The following is a 13,035-nucleotide window of genomic DNA, read 5'->3' as shown; positions in this document are numbered from 1 at the left end:
ATTTTCTTATATTGAATGCAAAATGCTTCATTCATAACCAAAAATGGCTTAAATCTCCTTTGTCTTTCCCCCTTTTTCTCTCTGAATTTGATTTTCTTGTTTCATCTCTTAGACTTACAAATAACAAAAAGAGTACCACATTTTTGATGCACTATGACAACTTTTCTAGAATGATGTAATTTTCTTTTTGCACTTTTCTGTATAGATAATATCGTAATTTGATGTATGCAAATCCAGACTATTATGTATACGATTGTTTTTTGTAGGTATATATTCATGTCTCGTTTCCCTGTTCTTGTATGTTTCTACAAGTTTTTGCAATAAAAAAAAAAAAAAAGATTTGTTCAATGCGCTGCCGCTTGGCTTGATCTGAGGTGTTTACAGCGATCTATCACGCCTCATTAAAGAGCGCCAAAAAGGTATTTACTGCTTGAATTTCCTAATGAAATGAACAGAATTTGAAATCTGAGACTTTGTTTCATATCAAAAGTAACAACGCACAAAGCTTATCCAATTGCATTGGATGGCAGGTGCACTGTATGCACGGTTCATTCATCAACTGAAAACAGAATCGATTTGGATTTAAGAATCGATATTGGTTCATAAAAATGAGAACCTATTAAAATCGAGAAATTATTTTTATTTATTTTTAATTTTTTTTACCCAGCCCTAGCATATTTTGTTGTTTTTAGTGGTCTCTGCTGTCACTGCAGTGTTGAACATCAAAAGTGACGCAGTCTCTGTTCATCTGTTCTTATAAATAAATAAATGCATAAGCTTATATGCTCGTCCTGTAGGTTCATTATCAAAAATACAATGATTAAATGTGTTTTTATAATTAAAATATGAAAATTAAATTGATGGGTAATAATATATTATGACAGAATTCTTACGACAGACAGTGTTAAAGTCTAACGCAACCTCTGCTCACGTTTTGAGCAGTGAGTGGATTCTGATTAATATTGGGTTCAGATGGGCTCTCAAGTTTTATCAAAAGTTTGGAGCAAGATTACATATGTTAGTGGAGGAGCCACTCAAAGATTTGCAGCAGCGGCCCCTCAGCCCCAATTCTCCCAAGTTTTTTCTAGCAGTTAAATTTTATGTATTCTTCATAATTGACCAGCACAAACTGAAATTATAACAGTTGGTAGATGTAATAAAAGACAGACAAATTTATCCAAAAAAATAAATAGTTTTATATATTAAAAAAATTCAAATGTAATAAAAAAAAAAAAATTGCCTCCAAATGAGCCAACTGAATAGTGGTGCGTTTCCCAAAAGCATCGTTAGCTAAGCACGGTGGTAAGTTCCATTGAACTCTATTGGTAACGACGGCACTTGCGACCATAGTTGCTTCTGGGAAATGCACCCCAGCAGTACACCTACAGTAGGATTGCAGAACTTGCCCTGAGTGTGTATGTCAAGCTGTGTGTACAGCAGGTGCATCTCCAAAAATTTGAATATGGTATTGAAAAATGTCTTTGTTTCTTCTTTTTTTTTGTAACCTATTTCAAAAAGTGAAACTTTCATATATTCTAGATTCATTACATGTAAAGTAAAAATTTTTTTTTAATATTGATGATTACATCTTACAGCTCATGAAAGTCAAAAATCCAGTCTCCCAAAATATTAGAATATTTCCTATGATCAATCCAAAAAAGGATTTGCAAAACAGAAAAGTTCAAGTTCTTTAAAGTATTTTCATTTATGCACTCAGTACTTGGTCAGGACTGCTTTAGCACAAAATCAGCCTGTGGCTCTGCTGAGGCACTATTGAGCCTTCAGCTCATCTGTATTGTTGGATTGACTGTTTCTCATCTTTCTCTTGAAAATATCCCATAGATTCCATATGGGGTTCAGGTCAGGCCTGTTGGCTGGTCAATCAAGCACAGTGATATGAGGGTCAGTAAACCACTTTCAAGTGGTTTTGGCTCTGTGGGCAGGTGTTAAAGTCCTGCTGGAAAAGGAAATCAGCTTCTCCATAAAGTTTGTCAGCAGATGGAAGCATAAAGTGCTCCAAAATCTCCTGGTAGATGGCTGCATTGACTTTGTAACTTTGTAATTGACTTGATAAAATACAATAGACCAACACCAGCAGACGTCACGGCACCCCAAATCATCACTGACTGTGGAAACTTCACACTGAACTTCAAGCAGCTTGGGTTCTGTGCCTCTCCAGTCTTCCTCCAGACTCCAGACATAGATTTCCAAATGAAATGCAACATTTACTTTTATCTGAAAAGAGGACTTTGGACCACTGAGCAACAGTCCAGTTCTTTTTCTCCTTAGCCCAGGTAAGATGCTTCTGACGTTGTTTCTGTTTCAGAAGTGGCTTGGTAGCCCTTTTCCTGAGGACATCTGAGCGTGGTGACTCTTGATGCACTGACTCAAACTTTTTCACAATATTCTAATTTTTTGAGATGCATCTGTATGTGTGTGTGGCTGCTGGTCCACTTAATGCTTGCCTCTTCCCTATCTTGTCCACTGACTCATCCAATGTCCACTGACTCATCCAATGAGAGGCTCGTCTTATGCACGCGCTTTGCAAATGTCAGTCAGTGCGATCGTTTTGTTTTCATCAGCATGGATTTGAAAATCAAATTTCACTGGTTTGTACTCATGTCATCGAGAATTCGATATGAATATTCACAAAGCTTTAATGCTGCGCTTTGCAACAACAGACCTACAACTTGTGGTGAGAAACAGCATCAGTCGTCCAGAAGCGAGCAAAGAAAAAGGTACTGCTCTCAGAACATGTATTGTGGTGGGAGGAGCAAACGACAGACACAGTGGGTGTGGCGTCAGGCCTCTGAGAGGTTTTTATTAAACAAAGATATTAAAATAAAGTGTCCAAAGGGGGAAAAGTGTCCAAAATAAACAGGGGATCTGGTGTCCTCGTCGTGCTGCGGGGCTTGTGAAGGAGGGCAGTGTTCAGGAGGGAAGGGTCCAGGGAAGGGGCGGAGTCCGGTGGCCGCACGCGCTCCCCTCTCGGGTCCAGGAGCGAGTGGCGGCGGCTTCCTTCAGCGGCGACGTCCTTCTCCTAAGCCCCCGGAGCTTCTGGGGGACTCCACGGCCCGGCATCCTGGCCCGGCGGCCGTCTAACGGGTGCGGCAGTCCTCCTACTCGACGCACCCTTCCTGGACCCACGAGGACACCAGCGTGCATGCACGGGGAAGAGACCGGTCTCCCGAGGAGAGGCGCGCTCGGCATTTAAACGGCGGCGGTGATGAGGCTCTATTCACATCAGGTGCGCCTCATCACACCCCGCCAGCCCTGGCTGTTTCAGCGCACCTCCTCTCTCACACACCCACTCCCGTCGGGAGCCTGGTGAAGGGCGGCGAATACGGGACGGGGTGGTGATGACAATAAGGGGGGAGGCAGCCGACTCATCACAGTATGCATAAAGATTATTTTAGATGATTAATTACTACTTGAGCATTGGGGTTGCCCAACCACAGCCACAGTTTAAAAGTAGCCCAATTCTGTGGAAAAATAAATAAATCAATAAAAATGCGGACTTGACAATCCTGCATCCAACACAAGCTGCAGGAGTCAGATTTGACTGATAACAGGTAGACAGTAAGGAGAGATGACTGACAAGACCACGCTGGAGGATTTGCTGCTCAACAGATCCTGAGCTCATTGACAAATATTTTATCTTGTAACACGTGCTCCCTTTACACAGAGTGCGCTTGATCATAAAATCGAAAGTTAAAGTGAACAGTAAGTGCTTGTTCAGAAGAGGTTACCCCACATATTGATAGCAGCTCCCTGATGAGCGAAAATTAGGCTATATACAATATTAGAATGTTTGCGGGAGCAGGTGGGAGTGGAATCAAAATCGCAGGAGAGGGCAGTAATGGTCAGATTCAGCGGGAGTAGGATCAAGAAAACAGTCCCGCGGAGGGTTCTACTCTAGTCTTAGAGTACTTTGCTTAGTTAAACTAAAGCTTCTGGTTGCATTTGGAGAGTGTTTGACTTCACCAATAATAATTTAGGACGAATTTGGCTACATTCCCCAACACCAGCTCTCACTATCTTTGATCACCGGCAAGTGATTTCACACAGGAATCATAAAATAAAAATCCAAAAAAAATTAAGGGGTTACCTACAACAAATTATAATTTAAGATTGGCTGGTATAGGTGGCATTTAACTCGAGACAGAACTCAGCAGAGAAGCCTGTGCCTCGTCCATTAATTATATAGGGACAAGTTATCCTTTACCTCTCAGCGTGAGAAATACAAGGTGTCGTGTGAGAGCATGGGAACTGGTTGAAATGCGTGTGTCTCAAGGTGAATGAGACTTGAGAGCCCTGGGTATAATGAATCAATTTGCCAATTTCTTTTGACAAATCGTTCTCTGTATTGACCTTACCTAATCAGAATTCAGTCTACTGAATAAACATGACTCAATACAGTATTTCTTCAAAATAGCTATAAGATTGCTTTTTAATTGGAGTGCCAGCATTAAAGCAAAAATAGCCTATATTCTCTCTCTATCAGTACATAATAATAATAATTAGAGATGAACAAACAATCAATTGGAATTTCAATCTAAATTCGAGGTCATAATAAAATGGAGATTAGAATTTAACTTAAATTTAATAACTTTGTGCACTGAAAAGACCAAACATGCAGGAAACCTTCAGCCACCATTGGATACCTTCCTTGGGCCAATCGTGTGGACCTCACATTCACAAATTAGATTGAGATCGAACAATAATTGGCAGACCCCCTGTTAAAGACTATAAGATGTGAACATCTGCTACAATGATACAAAAGTTTAAAGAAAAAAAGGACAATTCTCTTGCAATGAAAATAAACAAGGTTTGTGCTGACCACAGTGGGAGGTGTCAAGAGGTGTCATTAAAAACATCTAAAAGACACAGAAACCAAACACACACACACACACACACACACACACACACACATGCAGAAAATTTCAAGCTAAAAGATTCAGCTTTCCTATTCAGCTTCTGTCATGTTAATAATTTAGCATATTTGTGTATCTATGTGGTTCACAGTATTAGCAATTTTAGAGTTTGTTATTTTTTGTTAATTGTTGTATGATAAACTATTTTGGTTCTGTACTGGGTTTCCACTAGATGTTCGATGTAAAATCTGGGTTTTTAAGTAAAACCAGTGGAGAAAAATTTAAGTACAACTGGCATACTACTATAAAATAATAGCTTATAGCACACTGAAAGCTAATTGAATTGTGAAGTAAAATGTGGTCAGTTCAAACTTGACTTCAACTTCCTCTTGGTGTGGCTGAAATTCCCCCGCTTGAAACTTCTGGGGTTAAGTTTCCTCTCAAACAGCAGAGATCTACACAGCATCATGTTGAAGTGTTTGAACATCATGAAGATCATGCAGCTTCATCTTTGTGAGTTTGTTATATTTTATGAATGTTTTTGTATTAGCTTTGTAAACTACATCGATTTCTAATGTCTAATGGTGCGATCATATTGAATATTTGTATGTGTGTGTGTTGTATTTCACAGATCTGCTCATGTGGTGTGGAGCTGCAGAGACTTTAACAGATCATTTAACAGATTTGGGTCAAAATGTGACTATAAACTGTGATTTTGATGTAAAGGAGGTTAACTGGTTATTACTGAAACTACCAGATCCTCCGGTTATGATATTACGCTCTTCCACAACTTCAGCTACTTTTTACTACCATAAAACATTTAAACACAAATATTCAGAGCAAAGTAAACATCACTTGTTCATAAATAATGTCACTCTTGATGATCAAGGACTTTATTACTGTTTGACCACAGATACACCTCCAAAATACAGCGACGGCACCAGAATATACTTCACTGGTGAGTAAACTTTTAGTGTTGAACACTTATCATTGTTAGACACAAAACATTAAATATTAATATTAAACCTTTTCGATGATTGAACAGAAGCAACTCCAAATCTAGAGATCCAGAATCATACAGTGCTGAAGTACATTGAGAAGAATCAGACACACTGGCAGAGTATTACCCTGATATCTGCTCTGTTGAATATTGTTCTGATCGCTGTGGTCATAGGTAAGTCCTTAGAAATGTGTTTTTCTGTCTTTAAATTTGGGAAGGCTTCACTGTAAAAAATGATCGTGATTTTAACGGTAAAAAACTGTGAAAATGCTACGGTAAAAACCTGTTACATGGTTAACGGAAAGTTCCTGTAAAATTTACAGGGAAAAACCGTAAACTGACGTTCCCAGAATTCCCTGCATTCCATTTCAAATTCTGTTTGAATTTGACGTTTTTTTCTTTGAAATAACTGTTTCTTCTTAGTTTTTTCTTATCGGTTATGTTTATTAGGGTTGTATGTTACATCTAATGTTGTTAAATGAATGTTTATAGCATATTTCAGTTTAATGAGTCTCACCATGATGGTGTTTAAAGCTTGTGTGAATGACACTGTGCACCTTCTGTATAATCTATTGTTTTAAAATTGCTTGTGATGGGCTTTGGCTCATCATGTGACTTTCTCATCATCACCTGCATTTGGTGGTTATCAGTGTATTTCAAAGGAAAAAAACAGATTTCAGTACTTTAATAGGTTGATATATTAAGATTATATCAGTTTAAGAAATTCCGGTATTTAACTGTAAATTTAAGTTAAAACCGTAAAACATAAAACGTTGCTACCATATTTTTTACGGTAGAATTCTGGTAACCACAGCTGCCAGTTTTTTTCCGTAAATTTTACGGATTTTTTTTTACAGTGTTGATGTTGAATCTGAATTCACTGTCCCTTTAAGGACTAGTAAAGGTGTTTGTTCTTGGAAGCAAGAGAATCAGAGACAGCTTGAAAGAATCTCAAGATACAAACCAACAACAGCCTCAAGTTATGGATCTTGAACAACCACAAAACTCAAGCCAAGTGCAGGTAAAACAATTCATATTAATACAATCAAAATGAGTTATAGGATACTAATATGCACCCCTCGAAAGGATATAAAAATTCTCTCATGTAATTTCAAATCTGTATTTATTCACTCTGTGGAACAGAAAACTATCACATCTGCATTAAGACTAAATTGCACTATTGGTTGTTTTTTTCAGTATGCTATGGCAGACTTTTCCACATGTAAAAGGTTTCAGCCGCGCCAAATAAACGGCACATATGCACTTCTAGAGCTGCCAGAATCAACAACACATAATAACATCTGACCCTTTTAGTTTCATTTATCACTGTATTTGAAAACATATTAAGTATTGCATAACTATACATACTGTATGTACATCTGTTTAACCCCCCAAGGGTTGTGCAAAGGGCTGTTCCAGTATCACTTATCACTTATTTATCTTAGATATGATATAGTTAGATTATATGATTTGTCTCTCAGCATTTTGATTTCTGTTTTTTGAGCTTGCAGTATGATTCATTACATTGGCAGAAATACTTAATACTTTAATGTTAATAAGTTTCAATTGAATTTGTGCTTAACAGAAATGTTCAGTTTGCAGGCAGATGTTGTAGCTTTAGGCTGTAAGTCAACCTAAAAAAGGAGTTTTGCTTGATTTGCTTATTTATTATATCTTGCTAGCTGTCTTGAGTGTGATTCAGTTTTCATATGTCTTTGCATAATGATCATAAACTGATTTCCTACATAGCTGTGCTTATTTCGTGTCTCTCATTACTCTGGATTAGAGTATAATAAACTAATTTCAGTTCAATAATTATTTATTTGTTAATAATCTTGTGATGAGTAGGTTAATGAACAACCAGTTTGACTGTATATTATACTTTTCTGTAGTATATAAATCTCAGACATATGAAATGTGTGTTTGTGTGACACTTTACTTCTGAAATTAAATGTCAACATTTTGTCAACTCAAATTCATTTAAATGACTGAGCAGGCAAACTATTTTTGACTTTATGATCAGGCAAAAATAACACATATCCATTGCTCAATCTTCCATTGCTCAGCCTGTGGCTTTAACACCTCTTTCGAGTTGTTTACCTCATACAAGGTTCACATGTAAAGCATTTAGAGGTGCTCTTGTAAAATGTTTTCTGACACATCACCAGAAAAGAACCACAAAGCCTCACCTTTTTTTAAAAGAGGGCGTGCAAACCGAGAAGTCTTTTTCATTATTTATTTCATTTGTTGTACATCATATTCTCACAGTTGTCTTAATCTCAAGAAGAAGAATATGTACAATTGTTAAAAATGTGTTGTGAAATGATTCAGTCTATATAACAAATACTCCAGTTTACATATGTGTAGGATATCAGAGCGAATATCAGAACATACAAGTTCTTTCTTGTAGCTTACTGAACATGCTAGAGGTTAATGTTTTTCCTGAGATGAAGTTTGGAGATGCTGATTTTTGTAAAGACACATCAGCATATGACATGGTAGAGTTTAACTGTACAACTTCAGTATCTTTTTTATTAAGGATTACACGGATTTCCCTTAAATGACTTTGAAATGATGAAGCACACTAGAAAGTACGCATTACCCCTCGTAGTGTTACGTTGTAATCCAGGGACCTAAACAAGACAAGGCAGGGCAGGCAGGTATAAAAAAAAAAAAAGCTTTACTTTCAACGACAACGAATGGTGTAACATATATAATCACAGGCACAAACTGAACAGAAAGGATGACTTAAATAGTGCAGCTGATGAGGGATGAACAAGTGATGGGCGTTACCTAATCAAGACTAATGAGCAAATGAATTATAAACTGAACAGGAACAAAACCAAATAAGGAAACACAAAAAAAGGCAAAACTCAAGTCCGATATCCTAACATGTAGCTTTGGTATGGACATATATCTACTGAGTTCACTTGACCTTGTATAGCACATAAAATCAATACATTTTACATGGTGAACAGGGGGCTGTTCCATAAAAGACGCTAAGAAAAGCGGGGATTAAAGTCCAAAACCTGACTTGAAATAACCTAACAAATCAATCGGGACTAAAGCGGTTCCATAAACGACAATTCAAGTTCACGCAATCTGACTAATGCTATCCAGGTTCAGTGAGTCAGGATAATGTGACGTACACGCTTATTCTGAAGCAGCCCTTAATGTCGATCATGGATCAAATCGATCCACCATAGCAAACAGCGAATATTTGTGCTGTTTAACGCATTTGAAACATTGTGTTTTCCTCAGTGCATAACTGATACGTCACAGGTATATTTTTTACATCTGTAAATGTCAGAAAGCCATGCAAATATATCCATTTAGCTGTCAGGAGTGGGCGAGGCTTATGCGAGAGAACGAGCGCTGCGGCGCGCATGCGCGCTACACAGACAGAGCAGAATAGAATACTAGCGCAAGAATTCTGAATAAAATATACATTCTGCTAAAATATTTGTTGTTGGACATTAAATGTGACACATAGAATTTTCCTACATATAAGTGTATTTTTATGATAGCAGCAACTGTTAATCACTAGCTCAAATGAGTTAAATGTGTGTTCCTCTTATCAGTTAAAATGTACTCTGATTTCTATTATAAATTTACATTTTTAATTCAGTGATTTTAACTTTTGATTGTGTTTTTATGCTTTAATGCTTTAAAGAGCCATTTTAGATTGTAATGTTTTAATGTTCTAATAACCATAAAAGGTACAGCTGTCATAAATTCAGAGAGAAAGGCTGCATGGCTAGAAACTGCTGATCAACTGCATGCACAAGTAGCAACTGGTTAAAATGTCATTCGCCTACATTTTGGGCACAATACATTAAATACAGTTGGTTGTAGCCTATTTTTTATTTATTTGATTATTTAAGGTGTATTTTCTGTATACTTTTATTTTTGGACCGATAATAAATTAAACTGACTGTATGTGAGAGAGTCAGTGGTAATATCGATGCGTTCCTATTGGTCAGAGTTAGAGGAGCTCAGCTTAGCCTGACAGTTAGCCTGCTCCGGACCAGGTTAGTTTGCCAGCATAAGTTGCCGGGGTAACTGAGTTTGAACTTTTTTAAGTTTGATTTATGAAACTGAATCTACCAAAAATAAGCCTGACTAACCGAAATAAGCCTGGCTTATACTCTAATCTTGGTTTATGGAACAGCCCCCAGGTTGTTTTAAAATGGTTTCTTTAGCCTTAATTGATGTACTACAGCTAAACATTTAACTCAAACAAACTTTAATGTTAATTTGTAGAAAAGACTTGTCTATGTTTGTATGACATGTCCGTATGTGCGGTGCTGAATGCACGAGTTTCTGCTGTGCCACAGTGTATTGATATAACTGTTTCATATCATTTGAATAAATAAACATTTAGGCCTTTAACAGTTTTTGACTGGACCACACAAAAGATATAAGTTTTACTCTGTTTTGCACACCATGGCTTTAATGTTGTTTTTGAGAAATCAAAATCTATTGAAATGTTGTCTCGTTAAAAAATTAAAAACACTTTAACAACTGTTTCAGTTGCATTGGAACATAGCCAAACAACACACGTATATATATATATATATATATATATATATATATATATATATATATATATATTACAAAGTAAACAACCTTGCTTTGCACCTGTGGCTTTAACACCTTTTTAGAGTTGTTTACTTCATATGAGGTTCACATGTAAAGTGCTTGTAAAATGTTTTCTTACACATCACTAGAAAGGAACCACAAAGTCTCACCTTTCTGAAAAGAGTGGGTGTAAACCGAGAGGTCTTTTTAAAATTATTTACTTCATTTATTATACATCATATTCTTACAATTTTCTTAATCTAAAAATAGTATGTTTAATTGTTGTAAATGTTTTGTGCAATGAGAGAAAAAGTTCTATGTGCATATATTCAGATTTAGCCTATAACAATTAGTCCAGTTTACATATGTCTAGGATATCAGAGCAAGTCAGATAATTTAAGATTTGAAACAACACAAAGAGCCAAATTCCACTAAGAGGCCCAAGATAACATGGACCATAAACCTCATCCTGGTGCCACAAGGCTGAAGCAAATGTCTAACTAGCACTTTTAAACAGCTAGCAGCATAAAAACACTTATTGATAATTTTAACTCAGGAAAGAGTTTCTGGGAAAGCAACCAAAGATTAATGATTGAAGAGACAACACATCATGACCATCACGAGTAAAACAATGAAGGAAATCATGAGTTAATACTTCCCTGGGTCTTCCCCCACCCAAGACAGAGACCTTCACTGAACACATCCTCACATTCACAGAACAATGTTTTTACATATATCAATGCAACAAACTGATGTTAAACTGGCTTATGAACAAATATCATTCCATAACTCCATATCATGTGTAACCCACACATTCAACAGTTTATAGGTTTATATTCATGTTCGGTTTGCTTGCATGTGAAAAGTACTACTTGAAACATTTCTATCAATCAATCTATTTAAACCATTGTCTAAATTATACTCTGCAAGAGCGGGAAAATTCTGACCATGTGACTAATAAGATAACATGTAGATTTATGTATTGGAAGGAGAAATGTAGTAACACCCCGAGCTAAGACAATGTCTAATTGATCAAGATACCATTTGGGATGTGTCCAACAGCCGAGATGATAAATTCAGGACACAAACACATTTAGCTTTTTGGTTTTGTGACTTTATGCTGCTGCTTTTTGTGTCCTGCATGCCTACTGCTCCTCTGCGATCATGAGGAGATAAGCCAGTTTTGTGTTCTGAGTTCAGTTTTGAGTTGTCAACTCGTGACTTAAATTACAAATAAATGTCATATTTACCTGTGACCTTCAGCAAGTAGAAAAAGTAAATTTAACACTAAATTAAATATAGATGAATCTTTAAAGTCGGCATGAAATCAAAATTGTTTTTGATTTTTTAATGGAATACTGTGTTTATTATAAATAATCCTCAATAAATAAAACATTTATTCATGCTAGGGTGTCGGCGGTGAATCCAGTGGAGAGAAATCCTCCCCACAACTTCTTCTTCTTCTTCTTCTGATGTTTTTTTGGCAGTTTTGGCAAACCAACTTAAAGGTGCATTACTGCCACCTACTGATCTGGAGTGTGGAGTGAACAGATTTGGTAGAGAAAAGGATATATAAAGTGAAAGTAACGTGACATATGGCCAAGTATGGTGACCCATACTTGGAATTCGTGCTCTGCATTTAACCCATCCAAAGTGCACACACACCTGGAGCAGCCATTTATGCTGTGGCGTCTGGGGAGCAGTTGGGGGTTCGGTGCCTTGCTCAAGCGCACCTCAGTCGTGGTATTGAGGGTGGAGAGAGCGCTGGACATTCACTCCCCCCACCTACAATCCCTGCCCGCCCGAGACTCAAACCCGCAACCTTTGGATTACAAGTCCGACTCTCTAACCATTAGGCCACAACTTCCCCACGACTAAATGTGTGTATATATATATATATATTTTAAAAAATAATAATAAAGTAAAATAAATATATATATTCTTTCCATATTTCCTGTCTTTTTTAGATTGCATTTGTCTATTCCCTAGTAATATCTTGAGTGATACTTAAGATATTAAGAATCCTATCCCATCAAATTTAATTTATGATTAAGTTGATTTCTTTCTCTTTCATACGCATTACATTCTAGAAGAATGTACTTTACTGTTTCTGGATTCCCACATTTATCACATCTGCCAGTTTCATGCTTCTCTATTTTGTGCAAATTGAAATTTAAAGCTGAATGTCCAATCCTCATCCTTGTTATAATAACATCTTTCTTCCTACTCCCACATCTTATTCTCTCTTCACCTACACACTCCTGTATCTGGTAAAGATGCCTTCCTTTTGTTCCACTATCCCATATCTTTTGCCATATCTTTCTTACTTCAATTGATATTATTCTCTTGATTTCAGAATTGCTAATTGCTATATTAATTTCTCGCCCCACAACTAACTGCAAACTGGCACAGATCTGCCATTTTTTTAGCAACGCCCCAACTTCCAATGATCCAATCAATTATCAAAGGACGAAATCAAGTCCCGCCCTCTCATTCTCAGATGCTGTTTCACTCGGATAGACGTCACAGTAGAGAAAAAAAGACAATAGCGACTTCCGTTTCATGCCGACTTTAAAGCCA

The 13,035-nt window shown here is 36.9% G+C and overlaps 1 protein-coding gene across 1 annotated transcript; it reads left to right on the top strand.

Annotated features, from left to right (window-relative positions):
* The first annotated feature begins 4,905 nt into the window (after positions 1–4,905).
* Positions 4,906–7,622, top strand: LOC306867252 (uncharacterized protein). Its single transcript, XM_079412857.1, has 5 exons — positions 4,906–5,387; positions 5,506–5,832; positions 5,920–6,048; positions 6,768–6,895; positions 7,072–7,622. Exons 1-5 carry the CDS (start codon positions 5,342–5,344, stop codon positions 7,177–7,179), a joined length of 738 nt encoding a protein of 245 aa, XP_079268983.1. The 5' UTR covers positions 4,906–5,341; the 3' UTR covers positions 7,180–7,622.
* Positions 7,623–13,035: the final 5,413 nt, after the last annotated feature.

This window comes from Barbus barbus (assembly GCF_936440315.1).
Source record: "Barbus barbus genome assembly, chromosome: 49".
Lineage (NCBI taxonomy): Eukaryota > Metazoa > Chordata > Actinopteri > Cypriniformes > Cyprinidae > Barbus > Barbus barbus.
Note: the sequence above shows the minus strand (reverse complement) of the source record. Positions and strands in the feature narration are given on the sequence as shown.

Coding starts and splice junctions, on each gene's coding strand:
- LOC306867252 (XM_079412857.1), top strand. CDS start 5,342: ATGTTGAAGTGTTTGAACATCATGAAGATCATGCAGCTTCATCTTT. Junction 5,388..5,505: donor GATCATGCAGCTTCATCTTT/GTGAGTTTGTTA, acceptor TGTATTTCACAG/ATCTGCTCATGTGGTGTGGA. Junction 6,049..6,767: donor TCTGATCGCTGTGGTCATAG/GTAAGTCCTTAG, acceptor TGTCCCTTTAAG/GACTAGTAAAGGTGTTTGTT.